General features: G+C 36.9%; 3 protein-coding genes across 4 annotated transcripts; 2 read left to right on the top strand and 1 right to left on the bottom strand.

The window, feature by feature from the left end:
* The first annotated feature begins 199 nt into the window (after positions 1–199).
* On the top strand, positions 200–6,109 carry rps14 (ribosomal protein S14). The gene is made up of 5 exons (XM_082142151.1): positions 200–326; positions 942–1,092; positions 5,553–5,714; positions 5,835–5,911; positions 6,005–6,109. The coding sequence occupies exons 2-5, from the start codon at positions 944–946 to the stop codon at positions 6,070–6,072; spliced, it is 456 nt and encodes a 151-aa protein (XP_081998277.1). The 5' UTR covers positions 200–326; positions 942–943; the 3' UTR covers positions 6,073–6,109.
* A 1,285-nt stretch (positions 6,110–7,394) lies between these two features.
* Positions 7,395–10,786, top strand: cd74b (CD74 molecule, major histocompatibility complex, class II invariant chain b). 2 transcript variants are annotated; one of them, XM_082142149.1, is made up of 6 exons: positions 7,395–7,583; positions 8,517–8,680; positions 8,795–8,880; positions 9,816–9,843; positions 9,960–10,160; positions 10,330–10,786. In XM_082142149.1, the coding sequence occupies exons 1-6, from the start codon at positions 7,504–7,506 to the stop codon at positions 10,374–10,376; spliced, it is 606 nt and encodes a 201-aa protein (XP_081998275.1). In that variant the 5' UTR covers positions 7,395–7,503; the 3' UTR covers positions 10,377–10,786. The 2 variants fall into 2 exon arrangements, with proteins under 2 accessions (XP_081998275.1, XP_081998276.1); XM_082142150.1 differs by having other exon boundaries at positions 7,397–7,583; positions 8,520–8,680.
* Positions 10,787–13,648: 2,862 nt separating this feature from the next.
* On the bottom strand, positions 13,649–16,110 carry LOC309478293 (SLC35A4 upstream microprotein). Its single transcript, XM_082141873.1, has 3 exons — positions 15,977–16,110; positions 15,440–15,538; positions 13,649–14,538 (listed from the first exon to the last, which is right to left on the bottom strand). Exons 1-3 carry the CDS (start codon positions 15,986–15,988, stop codon positions 14,347–14,349), a joined length of 303 nt encoding a protein of 100 aa, XP_081997999.1. The 5' UTR covers positions 15,989–16,110; the 3' UTR covers positions 13,649–14,346.
* Between the last annotated feature and the right edge of the window lie 740 nt (positions 16,111–16,850).

Here is a 16,850-nt window from a genome sequence, read left to right as displayed (position 1 = left end):
TCTAAACATTGAGAAAATCGCCTTTAAAGTTGTCCATTATGTTCGCGATTTTGCTGCATTCACTCACAAAAATAAACGTTTTATATATTTACGGTAGGAAATTTACTAAATATATTCATGGAACATGATCTTTACTTTATATCCTAATGATTTTTGGCATAAAAAGACTGGTTTTGTTATCCAGGGTCACATATATCCGAGCATGTGAGGAGTATGGGGACTTTTATTCTATGTACTTTTACTTCCGCTCGTAGAGGTTGAACTTTCAACCCGGCAGCGATTTCTCTTTCCTTTCCTGTTTCGGCCTCGATTTGAGACACACATAGGTAAGAGAACACTGTTACAATCCGTTTAAATCCTACCTTTATAAAAAGTGTGAAATATATAATCGAACTTCTGTAACGTCCCCAATCATCTCAAGCACCAGTAAAATGTGATATTACTCCCATAAATGATGATAAATGCAGTATTTTAAGCGGATTATCAGTGTTGCTGTAGCGGGGTCCTGCACCATATTAGTCTGCCCAGCGCCGCTGCACGAGCCGCTACAGTTACAGAGATACTCGACTGCTTTACAGTATGTGTGGGGAAATAAGCTTAGTTTCTCGCACAAATCAAACGTCTTCGTAAAAAATATCTTAAACGTGTTAATGCTGAACGTGTTCTAGGTTTGTTAACGCAGCTTTGGCGACTAAATGCATGTCTGTGGATCCTTCGGCCTTCCCTTAGTATTTCATGATATAGTTAGCAGTTAACCTTAAATGAAGTCAGTTTATAATGCTATGACTAACTAGTTTAAACGCGCAGTCGTACACCAGCAGGTCTTTACGAAAGCATTAGAAGAGCATGTCAATAAGAGAGAGCTTGTTTAACTTTATTATGAGACGCTGGGTGTTTTTCATATTATGTTGACCTGACTGTTGAATATTGATGTGTTTCAGCTATGGCACCTCGCAAGGGTAAGGAAAAGAAGGAAGAGCAGGTCATCAGTCTGGGACCTCAGGTTGCCGAAGGCGAGAATGTTTTTGGAGTCTGCCACATTTTCGCATCCTTCAACGACACCTTTGTGCATGTCACTGACCTCTCCGGCAAGTAAGTAACCCTCAAATGTGGAATAAAATCAGCACAGATACCAGCAAAACAACTGTTTTTTTAAAATGCGCAGTGAAGTGTACATTGAAAACTATATTGATGTGTTCAAATATTTTGTTAATTTCTCAACCCTTATCGTAGTTTCACCACAAATAATATATTTATTCTGTGTAATAAGTGAAAGTAGACTGGGACTGTCAAGCTCCAAAATTAGGCATCATAATCATATGTATTCATATCATATGCATGTTAAGCCCTTCGTTTTAGCTTTGTGTGATGAACAAACCAAAATGTTAACCATTAAAGAGGGCAACTGTTCCTGTCCACTTTTTAAATCTTAGTTCCAGAAATGTGTCCATTCACTTATCTCATAGGGTTTAAAAAAAGAAAAGTATTCTTAAAAGCGTTATAATCCATGAACCAAGCCAACCAGTTTACAAGGTGACTCGGAATATTCCAAATTTTAATTTGAAGCTAAAAGTAATTGAAAATCGGACAGAAATACAAAGGAGCAAGACTTTTACATTAGTGTACGGCTTTAGTGAGGAAAAGAACTACAATCCCATGAAGCATTGCAAAATCACATTAAACTGAGTAATATAAAACTACTAATTTAAACATTTTGGTGTGTAATATATATATATATATATATTAGGCCTGTCGCGATAATTAAATAACCGTCTGATCGCGATTATTTGATCTAACCGCGATTGTTTCAGACAACCGCGATTATTGCACTCTTTTATAGACCTACGGCACAAGGGGGAGTCATGGACCAAAATAAATAGACAAGCACTAATTACGTTTTCCAGCAATATATTCAAAGTCATCTGAAGCCATTCCATAGCTTAATGTGAGGGACAGTATTTACATTGTTAAATTAAAGTTCACAAACTCGTCTGCAGCTGTCAATCAGTCCGTTCAGCATTCAAACTCTGCAGCTGTCAATCATTCCGTTCAGCATTCAAACAGCGCGCGTCGTCCGGTTACGACAGGATACACGGTAAAACTTTCTCCAATGTGACATTGACGTTATAATGCTTGATCTGTAGATAAAGGGCTGTGGATTTGCATAAAATGACTTTATTTTGCTGGAGTTTTTTGCTGTTTCTAAATGACTCGCTTGCTACCGTGTGCCTACACAGCACAAGGACTATGAATTGGCATCAGACGCACAATAACTGGAGTTTAAAACTGTTAAGAAACAAATGATCAATAAACTGTTGCCCTCGACATTTCTTCGCTTTGTGCCGTGAACTTTTAAATGCGCACTTGTGCAGCGCTGCTCACTGTGACTCCATGTTGCTTTGAGCACATCATTCTGCACCCGCGATGCGCATACGCGCTTTGTTCCGCTCTGTTTTGAAGCGTATCATATTATCATGGTTTGTGCACATTTGTTTTTGTTAACATGTTTAGATTTTTTTTTTATTATTAAATTACTGTGCAGATGTTTTCAAAAATTACTTTTTGCTGCTGATTTATACACTCACTAAGTTTAATAAACTAATTGTCATAGCTATTGAATATATTTATTTAATATTTAAAGGTGTTAACTGTAATCTTAGGATTAAATTCATCACAATTATTTAATGAATGAAGCACAAAGCCCTAAAACAGACAATTAATCGGCATAATCGCCAAAGCCCTAACACAGACAATTAATCGGCATAACCGCAATAATTTTTTAGTCAATTAATCGTCAGCCAAATTTCATAATCGTGACAGGCCTAATATATATATATATATATATATATATATATATGTATGTTTTGCAAAATGTGTATATGTATGGTGACTATAACGTTATTTGCAGTGCTTCATGGGAGTGGGAGGAGATAAAGGACTTTTTTTGTGCATTGATTGTGGTGACTCTGGTGGATCTTTCTGTACTACATCATCATGGGTATATAGTTTTTCAAAAGTTAAGTTGAAATAATGCGGGCTAACGGCTTCAACAGAAGTGAATATTATGGTGTAACAGCCTCGTAGCCACATTTGACTGACTGGTAATGAGAGAGAGCGGACTAGGCTGCCGGCAGGGATGAAGAATCTGACGGCCAAATACCACCTAATTTCAGACCGATAATTAGCTTATACATCACTAACAAGTGGCAGAAGGAATGGGATGAATATGTAAGGAATTGACGACAGGCCGTTGAATTATTAGAAAAATAATGCACACCCGAGGTGGTAATGCGGTCACGACGCGAAGCGGAGTGGCCGTTACACCTCGGGTGTGTATTATTTTTCGAATAATTCAACGGCCTGAAGTCAATTATTCCGCTTATACTACAGTTACCACACCTCGAAACATTGTTCAGATTATGTATTTCAAGACGTTTGTAAAGTTTTTGTCATTAAAATGCTCTTGTATGTAGGACTAATTTCTTGGTTGAGCCGCTGATAGCAGACTAATGCTGGGGACACACGACTAGCTGACACATTCTCTGACTGTTTTCATCCACTGCAGCAGATTTTAAACACAGACTGAACGCGCTGAACACGAGCATGATCAGGCATAAGTATCAAATTACATTAATTATGCAGTTATTAGAGAGAGATGTTCCAATGAGACAGAAAAGCATTTGCGTCTATTTATTTATTAATTCAATTCGTTTTAATTAATTCGTTCATTTTTTTTTTTTTCATTATTGACAGATGACAGTAGACTAGCCAAATAAATGAAACACAAAGCCCTTTTAACAAGTAGGCCTATCAATAATTATTTATTTGTTATATTATCTGCAATAAAAATCCGTGCTGCAGGACTATCCATTTATTTAGCCTATATTCAGTTTAATTTTCTATTGATTATAGATAGGACTATATATTTATTAAAATTAAACTGCATGTTTCGATTGATTGTGAAGCTAGACATTGAAAATTGCAGATCAAGCGCACGGGGCTAAATGCTTTTTTCCGTTATTACAGTTGACTACGGGAAGTGATGTGGAACTGTAATGCGGTCGAGACCTGCCTGGAACTACTTTAGCCGTGCGTTTCCCTGAAAATAATGCACACCTTATAACGTTCGTCAACCAATCAGATTCAAGCATTCAACGGCCCTGTAGTATAAAAAATTATAAACCGTATGAAATAAACCCCAATATAAAGTGTCTTCCATAACTTCAAATCGACACATGACCCAAGTTGTCTTCACTAGGTGCCGACTGGGTCACTCAGGACTTACACATGGGTTTCTAATGATGGGTGAAGTTCCACTGTCTCTCGTGTCAAGTTCCTTTGACTGTTAAACATATTCTGTTGGTCTGTAATTTTATGGAATGCTTTTTTAAAAACATGTTTACATGGAATATATCAGAATCTATACCCCGAATGTTCTATAATTTTAGATTTTCTATATTATGTCAAGTTGAAATGTTTTCTATAATAATTTAAATTAAGGATTGCATTTGCCATGCATGTAGCGTCAATGCTAACATGGTGTTAAAAATGTAATAAACAACCTTGTAGCTCACAGTAGCTCTGTCTTTAACTCTTTCCCTGCCAGCGTTTTAAGTCGCCAGCCACTGCCAGCTTTAATCATTTTCACAATTGTCATGGCCCCCCAGAGTATTTTGTTGCATGAATATCTGAACGTGCAATATATCTAAAGTTTAATTAAAAAAAATTTTTTTATTTTGAACAAAAAAATTGCATTTGTCTAAAATACTACATGCATAAGTAATGTTTATAAAGCTGGTTTCTACTTATTCTTCATGTGTTTTGATAAGGAGATTCAGTAATCTTTCAGAAGATGTGATAGCGCCCCCTACTGTATAACAGTGAAAACATGCATTGCCAGAAAATTGTCCATGGCAGAGAAGTGTTGTCATAAATGATGGAAAACTTTGTGAATTTTACAGAAAATGGTGGGGAAAGAGTTCGGAATTTAAGTGTTTGTTAAATCAGCATTCCTATTGAGAAAATGAATGTTTTGTGTTCCGGAACCTGACTGTTGCAACAAGATATTTATATATATATATAAAATATTATAATTTATAAAATATTATAATTTATATAATATTATGCCAGAACATATATAGAAATAATGCAGGCTGATAAAGTGTATAGTGTAGGAATAATTATTTTTATTTTTTTACTTCCAGAACCGACTGTTGAACTCCATTCACTAACAATTTTGCCTTTTCCTTTAGTTCTCAAATATTTGATATCCTAAATATAGCCATTAGATTCATCATACAAGGTTTTATATCGATGGCTTGTGGACATGAGATGAAGTTACATTAAACATCTATGGTTCTTGCACATTTTGCCATAAAAACCCTGGTCTTCAGTGACTTTAATTTTGGTCTTCCTCTTACACAGGCCTATTGTTTTTTACCATGTGATGTTGAGACTTAATTTTTGGGTGAACGAAATCTTTTCATGTGATTTTTGATGTTGCATCCTGGTGATTATCTTCTTATTGAGTTTTCCTTCCTCTTGATCTTCAGAGAAACAATCTGCCGTGTTACTGGTGGGATGAAGGTGAAGGCCGACAGAGACGAGTCCTCCCCTTATGCTGCTATGTTGGCGGCTCAGGATGTGGCTCAGAGGTGCAAGGAGCTGGGAATTACTGCCCTGCACATCAAGCTGAGGGCCACTGGTGGAAACAGGTGAGACCTTTACTGACAGGGACTGACGAGAAATGTCATGGTGTGAGTGTGGGGTTATGGGAATGAAGAACATGGGCTTGCATCATGATTTACATGCTCCTTTTCCCCCCTCCCCTTAAGAACCAAGACACCTGGACCAGGGGCACAGTCTGCCCTGAGGGCTCTGGCTCGTTCTGGCATGAAGATCGGCCGTATCGGTACGTTAATCTAATGAAGACTGATCTCTGTTCAGTGGGATATAAAATAGTTTTCCATGAGGAAGTCTCATTCACTTTCACTTTCGTTTGCAGAGGACGTCACCCCCATTCCATCAGACAGCACCCGCAGAAAGGGAGGTCGTCGTGGACGTCGTCTGTAAACTATTGGATTTTTTCAGAATAAAGTGTCAAATAATACTTTTGCCTCCTGTCTTCACTGAAGCACTTATGATTGCCTTGATTCCCGTGTTTGGCTTCCTTTGGCTGATTATACATGTCTAACCGGTTTAATGGATAATGTTCTGGTGTGTTTTGAAACCAAATGAATGAATGCTAGGGGAATACCAAGAAAACATCCTTATTCAGATTATGCCAGAACATTTAATTTCCTCATTGCAGAAAGTATTTTAAGATGCGCAGAGACTGAAGATGTGATTCAAACTGCAAAAAGTTTCAAACTAAAATGTTTTTTGAAATTTGAGACTCGCCTACTAGTAATATCAGACTGCAAAGTATGACCACCGGACCATGCAGACTTGCATAAAACCTGTATTGTGCTCTAACTGAGTGGTTTTAAATGTTCTTGGGTACATCTGTACCAAGTTGGGAGACAAACTGTTGGGTGTATTTACTGTAATTTAATTAATTTTCTTGAAAAAGTAAAGCAAGGGATTACTCTTAATTCTTCTGTAATTTAATTAGTTGCTTCTGATGTAGTTGCATTAAATACTGTATATAGACTATAGATCCAATTCTATATAAAACAATAGTGGATTAAACATCAAAATTCAATGTCAAATGTTAAAGTATTTTATATATATATATAACCTGCATAATTTATGCAATAGTTTATTTGAAAGAATTAAAAGTGGAGTTTCATGTCTTTTCCTGTATTGTTCAACTGGTCGAGGTTGATATGGGATTTAGAAAAAAATAAGTAACGCAATACTTTTTAGAGTAATTAGTACAGAAATTAAACTGTTGAAGTTATAATTAATGGCTAGTAATTCATACATTTTTTAGAGTAACTTACCGAACACTGGGGACAAACAATATGAGTGAAAGTGAAAGTTGCACTTTAATATGTAATTTTAATCATTTAAAATAGAAAAATAACTATATCTGGTTTAATTATGATGATCCGTGTCAGACATTAACAAAAGATAAGTACTGTCATTATTTATGGCTTTATTGTACAAATATTTATATTTGGTAAGTATGTTTCAAACGTGTTTTTTTTTTTTTTTTTGCAAGATAAGATAAATCTCAAGAAATCGATTGCGCCTCGAAAATTACTGACAGATTTCCTTAAAATGTTGAAAAGCGCACTTCGAAATTGGCAAAATGAATGCATGAGGCTAGTATGAGAGACAGGAGGAACAGTATATTAAAGTTCACGTTTGTCTGACAACTGATGATGCAGCGCGTCTTATCCAATGAAATAACCACCTCAATCTGCGCTGTAGACACTTTCATCCGAGTGTCACACTGCAAGACTCTCAGTTCTCACTTTTTCATATTAGAGAGCTGTTATAGAAAATCCCCTGATCAAATTACCAACATTTTGAGAAGTTCCTGACAGTAAATCAGAAATGTCCACCGACAGCACCGACGGACCCCTCCTCAGAACTCCGAGCGAGCAAACTTCAATCAACATGGGACGTCAGGGAGGGTGAGGAAACTTTGGGGGCTTATTTCTTTTAGAAACAAATCTTGTTTTCTCTCAATTATACATGCTATAAATGTAGGTCAACTAAATTTGCTAAGTGGTTGAAAATATCTTCGAGTTTTTTTTTTTTAGTTTTTTTTACTGATTTCTTCCATAAATAAGCAGAAAATTTGTGTGAAAACGTAAAACATCGCTATACATTTGAAGTCCTCACTCGCAGTGCTTAAAAAAAAATAAAAAAAATGCTATAATGTGTTGTATAAGAAATATAGGCGTTTTTTGTCATCGCAATGTTTTTGTTTCTGCGTCTCACATCATTGCACACATTGCGCATTCATAACTCAATACAACTTAAAATATTTCACCCCCCCCAAAATATATTTTTTGTTATCATTTACTCACCCACAAGTTTTTCCAAGCCTGTATAAGTTTCTTTCTTCTTTTTTTCTTTCTTCTGTTGAACACAAAAGCAGATATTTTGAAGAATGTCGGTAAGTTGACGGCATTGACTTCCCTAGTAAATGTCCATCAGCTCTCTGGTTACCGACGTTCTTCACTCCTTCTTCTTTTGTGTTCAACAGAAGAAAGAAACTCACACAGGTTTGGAACAACTTGTGGGAGAGCAAATAATGACAAAACTTTCATTTTTGGTTGAACTATCCCTTTAAATGACCCAGCTCTATTATTCTGTTTTCTTGACTGTTTTTTCATCTAAGTTCATCAAACGTCTGTCCTCTTGACACAGAACAGTTTTACTTTTGATATAAGTTGTTCGTGTTGTAGCTAAACGCCGCCACCACGGCATGTCTCTCTTATTTTAAATTTGTTTTTATTTTTATGTTATTAATTTTCAACAACACAAGTTAGGTCTACATTATGAAATCTCAGAGTATAACCATGTCGCTCGTATGAATCCACTGGTTCTCTGTTTGCCAGTAGATCTAACAGTCAGGCCCTGAAGGTGGCAGGAGTGACTCTGCTGGCTGGAATACTGATCGCAGGTCAGGCCTTCACCGCTTACATGGTGTACAACCACAGAGAGCAGCTCAACACCCTCGAGAGACGCAACGACCGCCTTCATGAGCTCAGCCAAAAGTTTGGTCAGAGAACTATTACCATCTTATGGGCGTCCGTTCATACTACCATTTAAATCACCATTACCCCATTACCATAGATGTCCTATTAACTCTGGCTTTCTTCCCTTTTTTGTGCAGTCATGCGCAATCAAGGGGTTCCGATGAAAATGCAGCTCCCAATGAGCTCCCTCGCTCTGACTCTTGACGACTCGACCAAAGAGAAGGTAAAACTCATTTCCTCTTGATCTTGTTGTAATGTGAACCGGCGGCCACGTGGTGTCAGGATCGAGTCCGAAAATCTAATCAAGTTTTAGGGCTGCGTTTCTCAGACGGGGTTGCTTCAGAAATTGTCACGCTATCCGTCAAAAAAAAAAAAAAAAAAAATGTTTTTGAAAGAATTCTCCTATTCTCCCCAATGCTGCATTTAAAAAAATCAAAATACAGTAAAATAGGGAAATTTTATTAAAATGTAATTTTCTAATTTAATATTATTTAAAAGTGTAATTTATTCCTGTGATGCAAAGCTGAATTTTCAGCATCATTACTCCAGTCTTCAGTGTCACATGATCCTTCAGAAATCATTCTAATATGCTGATTTTAAATTTACTCAGTTATGAATAATACTATCAATGTTGAAAACAGTTTTTTGCTGGAATTTTTTGAGGTAAGTAAGATTATTTAAATGAAAAAATTAAGAAATTAAATAAAATATTAAGAAATTAATATACTTTTATTCAGCAACGACATATTGAAAAGACATTAATAATATTTATATGTTAAAAAGAGATTTCTATTTTAAATAAATGCTATTCTTTTGAACTTTCTTTTCATCAAAGAATCCTGAAAAAAGAGGAATTATTATAAATAACTGAGCACCAATAACCATTGACAGTAAATGAGCTGCAAATCATGTGACACTGAAGACTTATTTTTAAAATATAAAACAGTTCTTTCAAATTTCACAGAACAGTTTTTACCGTATTTTTTATAAGATAAATTCATTTTTGGAAGTATAAGAGAAACATTTAAAAATCGCAATTATTACAAACTTTTGACCGGTAGTGTAGAAACAGGAAATGATAAATAAAAAATATAAAAACATACAATATATAAATCCTGCCATCTACAGCTCTCATGTGTTGTTTTTTCTATATTTCAGGATTCCCCTTCCTCATCTGCCAAACCAGGTATCAAGATCTTGTCATTGTCAAACACCAGATTTAGTTCTCAGCAACTGTATGTCCTCTGCTCACACACACACACACACACACTCATGTATGCTCTGTTCATTTGTGTCCCACAGAGCCCAGTGTCCTGTCCCAGTGCCTGAAGGAGGCCGCCGGGGTGGCCAAGAGCCCCCTGCCGTCCTTCCGCCCCAGGTGTGATGAGAACGGGGACTACCAGCTCCAGCAGTGCTGGGATGAGACTGACTGGTGCTGGTGTGTGGACAAGAGCGGCGTTCAGACTCCTGGTTCTCTGACCAACGGTCCCGTTCAGTGCCCCGGTATGAGCTGAATACTGTGGCATAGATGAGAAAAATGACCCAAAAATGACAATTCTGTCACTCACCCTCAAGTTATTCCAAACCTGTTCTGCTGAACACAAAAGAAGATTCATATTTGAAATGTACTCAGCTCTGATATTAAATCATGTGTCACTGTTCTTTATTTTAGCTGCTAAAAAGGTGACGGAGCCTCTGCTGGGAGAAGATGGCCAATGAAGAAGAGCACTGAAGACTTCTTAAATATCATATTCTGGTGTCTTTATCTTTAACTTTAACAGCTGAACTTTCACATTTACTTTAGATTCATAGCTTGGTTTGAGGTAAGCATCTTAGCTAGATATTTTGCTGTTATGAAAATCTAAAAGTTCATTGTGTTTCATATTGTACTGGTAATAATTACATACTTTAATAGATCATCTTTAGCAGTGTTGACCTTTTATAAAAATCTTTCACTTTAATTAAAGAATTGTACTATTGTTTTTGTTTTTTTAACTTGCAACTAAACTAACATTTAATTACCTTTTATTGAATATTCGTAGACTGGATGATGAGAGATAAATATGGAAGGATAGAGAATGGATGATGGATAGGTAAAAAAGATGGCTAATAAACTTAATTGCTAACCATTTGTGTGATCTGTTTGTTTTGGAGAAATACTTGTACTTTCAAGTTGTATGGCAAAGGCTACGTTTGATGTGAATTTCCATGACCTGATACTTGCAAATATTTTAGGATCTTTAAATTAGCAAGCATAATTTAAGGCTTGAACAAACACACACACACACACACACACACACACACACACACACACACAAGATTTTATCATATGTACAAATTCTGGGTATGATTTTTATGTTGTGGGTCAAATTGTTCCTAAGTGGATTCAATACAATTCACGAAAAAACAAATTTTTGGTAAAAACATTTAATGTTAAATAATACTTATCAAACATTACAACAAAAATAAAAATTGTTTTTACATCTGTACTTAACTATTTAATTTAACCATTTGTTTAAAAAAAATTAATCTTATGAACAGAATTGTAACTATTTTTGTTGATTTAAAGTTTTGATCTCTTTTAAAAGTTTTATTTTATTTTTGCGTGCTTTCCTGAAGCTGAAATAGTAGAGCACGGCTCCAGAAACGGCAAAATTATGCGTTCAATTTCCAGTGAAATTAACAATCTTGAACTGATAAAAATGTACGCCTTCAACACAGTGTACATTTCTTTGGATAAAAGTGTCTGCCAAATGCATAAATGGACATTTAAATACCCTCAGAGAGTTAGGTGAGAAACTGACATAAATATATATATATATATATTTTTTTTTAATTTTGGGTTTGTGCAGCTGTGAATAACCATGAAATTGTGTGTCAAATTGACCCGTGAACATAAAAATTGGCAGAATTTTTTTTACATGCATTCCACAATACCTCAATGTCAAAACATTGCAGGCATGTTCATGACCTTAAATGAGAAAATCACAAAATGTTCATAAATATTCATATTGAAATTTCAAAAGGTTCATATATATATATATATATACACTGCTCAAAAAAATTAAAGGAACACTTTGAAAACACATCAGATCTCAATGGGGAAAAATATCATGCTGGATATCTATACTAATATGGACTGGGTGTATTATGAACTAAAGGATGCCACATCGTTTGATGGAAATGAAAATGATCAACCTACAGAGGATTGAATTCAAAGACACCCCGGAAATCTAAGTGAAAAAATGATGCAGCAGGCTTGTCAATTTTGCTGAAATTTCATTGCAGCAACTCAAAATAGTACTCAGTAGTTTGTATGGCCCCCACGTGCTTGTATGCATGCCTGACAACGTCGGGGCATACTCCTAATGAGACGACGGATGGTGTCCTGGGGTATTTCCTCCCAGATCTGGACCAGCGCATCACTGAGCTCCTGGACAGTCTGAGGTGCAACCAGGTGATGTCAGATGGACCGAAACACAATGTTCCAGAGGTGTTCTATTGGATGTAGGTCAGGTGAGCGTGGTGGCCCTTCAATGGTATCATTCCTTCATCCTCCAGGAACTGCCTGCATGCTCTCACCACATGAGGCCGGGCATTGTTGTGCACCAGGAGGAACCCAGGACCCACTGCACCAGCATAGGGTCTGACAATGGATCCAAGGATTTCATCCCGATACCTAATGGCAGTCTGGGTGCCATTGTCTAGCCTGCAGAGGTCTGTGCGTCCCTCCATGGATATGCCTCCCCAGACCATCACTGACCCACCACCAAACCGGTCATGCTGAACGATGTTACAGGCAGCATAACATTCTCCACGGCTTCTCCAGACCCTTTCCTGTCTGTCACGTGCTCAGGGTGAACCTGCTCTCATTTGTGAAAACCACAGGGCACCAGTGGCGGACCTGCCAATTCTGGTGTTCAATGGGAAATGCCAATCAAACTCCCTGGTGCTGGGCAGTGAGCACAGGGCCCACTCGAGGACGTCGGGCCCTCAGGCCACCCTCATGAAGTCTGTTTCTGATTGTTTGGTCAGAGACATTCACACCAGTGGCCTGCTGGAGGTCATTTTGTAGGGCTCTGGCAGTGCTCATCATGTTCCTCCTCACACAAAGGAGCAGATACCGGTCCTGTTGATGGGTTAAGGACCTTCTACGGCCCTGTCCAGCTCTCCTAGAGTAGCTGTCTGTCTTCCTGGAATCTCCTCCATGCTCTTGAGACTGTGCTGGGAGACACAGCAAACCTTCTGGAAATGGCACGTATTGATGAGCCATCCTGAAGGAGCTGGACTGCCTGCGCAACCTCTGTAGGGTCCAGGTATCGCCTCATGCTACCAGTAGTGACACTGACCCTAGCCAAATGCAAAACTGGTGAAAAACAGTCCAAAAAAGATGAGTAAGGAAAAAATGTCAGTGGCCTCCACCTGTAAAACCATTCCTGTTTTGGGGATTGTCTCACTGTTGCCCATCTAGTGGACCTGCTGTTAATGTCATTAACATTAAAGCAGCTGAAACTGATTACCAACCCCCTCTGTTACTTAACTGACCAGATCAATATCCCAGGAGTTTAACTGACTTGATGCTATTCTCTGATTAAAAAGTGTTCCCTTTATTTTTTTGAGCAGTGTATATATATATATATATAGCCTAGCTTAACCAGTATTTCCGATTTGTCAAATTGACCCGCAACATAACACAAGGGTTAAAAGCTGATTGGATTGTATATCATGGCCCAGAATTCCAAAACATTTTTAAAGATTTAACTCTTTAACTTTTTCTACAAAAATAAATAAATGAACTTTTCGCATACATTTTTCTATAGAGAGCAATTTGAGATTTTATTCATTAAAATAGAAAATTTTCAGAAATTCTTGGAAAAAATAGCTTGCATGCAAAGTATGTAAAAGAATCTCTTCAAAAACAGATCATGCATTATGGCAATAAGCACAAAGCCAAAACAAAAGAACATCAAGCAAAGAAAAGAAAAACTCAATATTGATAACTACTGTTTTTAAATAATTCTTTACATAGACAAATGATGCATTACAATATGGATTACACTTTAAAAACATACCACTTGAATTCAAAACTGCATCTGAAAACCAACTGCGTGCAAATTAGTTTTCATGCTCTCGTTGGGCTACTTCCTGTTTTCTATTTCACTTCCATTGGCTGACTTCCATTATTATTCATTACAAGCAGAAGTGGTAGAGTTGAGAGTGGTAAAGTGCAACATATATATATATTTATTCCAAAAAACTATATCAAACATTTCAGCAACTCAAGTCCAGCAACATCTGATATTTGACAGGTACAGGAATTGTTCAATGCCAGACATTATTTACAGAGTGTGTTGGGCCTGATTGTTCACCTGTTTTAGTGCATATTTGGCAAAAAAAATATTCATGTAACAGACAGAACATTAACACCAGAAGCATTATGAAGGACTGATAACAAAGTTTTGGCCATTTGCATCATCATGAGGAATTTGGGTTTATATAAAAACACAGCACTCATCAATTATAAATAGAAAACAGCCTAAAACTGCAAACCAGAGAAACTCCATTATTTTATATACACAAAGTGTCATTGAAATATATCCAGTTATTCTGTGGTCTGATGAGTGGCACCCTCAGTTGAGGAGGTACATGTTGAAGTTCTTGAAAGAGGCATTGTTTTATATGGCTCCCTCTATCTCTTCTTAAATGAGCTGAAGTAGTTTTTGATGGTCTGCTCGATGTTAGGCACTTGATAGCTCTGAGCGGCATACATGCCTGTACAGGTTCCTACAAGAACTCCCAGGATCGCAGAGGAGCGGAGCTTCGCCACCACATACCCAGCCAGAAAGCCCTTGAGGAAGGGAGAACTGAGCACACTTCCACCCTAGATTGAGGAAGAGGGCAAGAGACGGAGAGTGAGAGAGAAAACAAAGAACTTCATTAAGCCAAGTGATCATACAGACCCTTTTCACATTTACGGGGTTAACTTACATTTACTATTGCATTTCCACAACTTTCCAACAGAGGGAATCTAGAAAGTAGAGCAGCTGTTTAATGCGGCTTTCAGAAGTACAAATAGCATTCATTTTCTCCATAAGAGAATTAAGCAATAAGCCCCGCGAAGCCGTGTTTTACAGTGGATTTAGAACAGCTCAGGGACGCTGTAAAACCCCCTTAGCTGTTCTAAATCCACTGTAAAACACGGCTTCAAGAGGCTTATTGCTTTTATAAACCGGTTACTCCATAAAAATATTCATTTTATTCATAAAATAAACACCAGCAACAAAAAATATAACGTTATAACACGTGTATTCCTCCGCCAAGCAGTGTAGTTCCAAAGAGGTTGCTAAGCAACACATGCAGCAACAAAGTATCACAAACGGCACTTGCGCAGTAATACTAATGTAATGCGGTCACAGGTGTGTGTTTGTTGAGTAATTTACAACGGCTTTTTTTTTTTTTTTGCAATAACGTATAAATCTTTAAAATACATACCAACTGTAAACTACGAGGTTGCTAATCAATGGTTTATGCTTTTATTGAAGCCATTATTTTCAAACTTTCATTTGAATTATTATTATTTTAATTAAATATAACCACGCTAGATTAACAATGTTCATTGTTACGACAATGATTTAAAATGTACCTCAACACTATTTTATCCTCAGTAAATAACAAAGCAAGTAAAACAACCTCAATTTGTAATTACTTTAATTTGTACACTCTAACTGATGTATAAAATAATATGACAAAAAAATGTGATTGACAAAAATATAAAGTCCTGCCTGTGGAATTCCAACCCCAACTTCATCCTCCATCCGACGCTGAATGTCTTCGAGCTGGCCTTTCAGCAGAGACAGGTCTTTCAGCTGCCGGAATGGATCCTGTTCAAGAAAACATAAAGACTGAGAAATGTACAGCAAACAAACAAACAAACCCATCATCATCATCATCATAGTTGTGGTTGATGGGACTGTCAGCAGAATGAGTCATCGCGGGTGTGCCGGCTGAAAACGGATTGCAATTCTATCTTACATGTTTCATTAAAAATATATATTTAGGGATATGGATAAAATACAGGTTCTATAATAACTGACAGATACGTGACAGGGAAAACACATGTAACAGAGTGATGTCTGCAGAACCGGACAGGGTCGCTAACTCAAACACTGAACTGAACTGCAGAATTTGTTTTCTTTCCGTTGTTTCGCGGACACTAAATGCCGTGACTAAATAGCTAAACAGTAATCGAGAACAGTATCAAATATACAGAACTTAAAGTGACTTGTACAAATTCTAATTAAATTCGCTGGCACACCAACCTTGTCCGCCATGACTGCTTGTGCGGGATCAGCGATTCTGAGCTCGATTGAGCACCCTAAAACCTATATAGATCGCGCTCTAAGTTTGATTACATTGGTCTGTCTCATTCTCTTCTTCTTTTGAGGTTTTAAAGGCGGTTGACAAACAACGAAATGGTGAATTACTGCCACCGATTGGTATGGAGTGCGGATTCTTCCCTTTTTATATCCTCTCCCACAAATGAACATATTGAAAAGGACAACTATAACACTGATTTTGTTGAATATCTTGTTACCATGTGTTTTGTTCAGCACTTTGGTCAGCCATGTTTGCTGTTTTTAAATGTGCTATATAAATAAAAACAAACTTGAAACTTGAATATCTGCTATCTTTGCATACATTTTGTTTCAGGATCCTTCTTTCTGACGCTGTTTCTTATTGCCCACAGTATTCACCCCTTCCTGTATTATGTATCCCCATTTTATAAAGTGTACTGTTTAGTCTTGTGTATACAAATCTTAACCTTGATATTATATTATCTCATCTCTCCAGTTTATGCCTGCACATCTAATCTCTTCCGTCATTTCCTCTCTTCCTCCCGTTGTTTTTGCCACCTTTTCTTCAACCTTTTACTCAATATTTCAAAATAAGTGTGCTTTAAAGCATGATATAAGATTTGGCCTATTAAAACATAATCATTTAATACTTGACATTATTACAAAGTGTACTTTTTAATAGTGTGCTGAAGTGTGTTAAGAAACTATCATGAAATGGGTGCTTTTATTTCATTAATATTACATTGTCTGCAAGTTGACCTACAGTTTTTAAAATATATATACATTTAAAGGGATATTCACCCAAAAATGAAAATGTTGTCATCGTTTGCTCACCCTC

Source organism: Leuciscus leuciscus (assembly GCF_965113295.1).
Source record: "Leuciscus leuciscus genome assembly, chromosome: 16".
Classification (NCBI taxonomy): Eukaryota; Metazoa; Chordata; class Actinopteri; order Cypriniformes; family Leuciscidae; genus Leuciscus; species Leuciscus leuciscus.
Note: the sequence above shows the minus strand (reverse complement) of the source record. Positions and strands in the feature narration are given on the sequence as shown.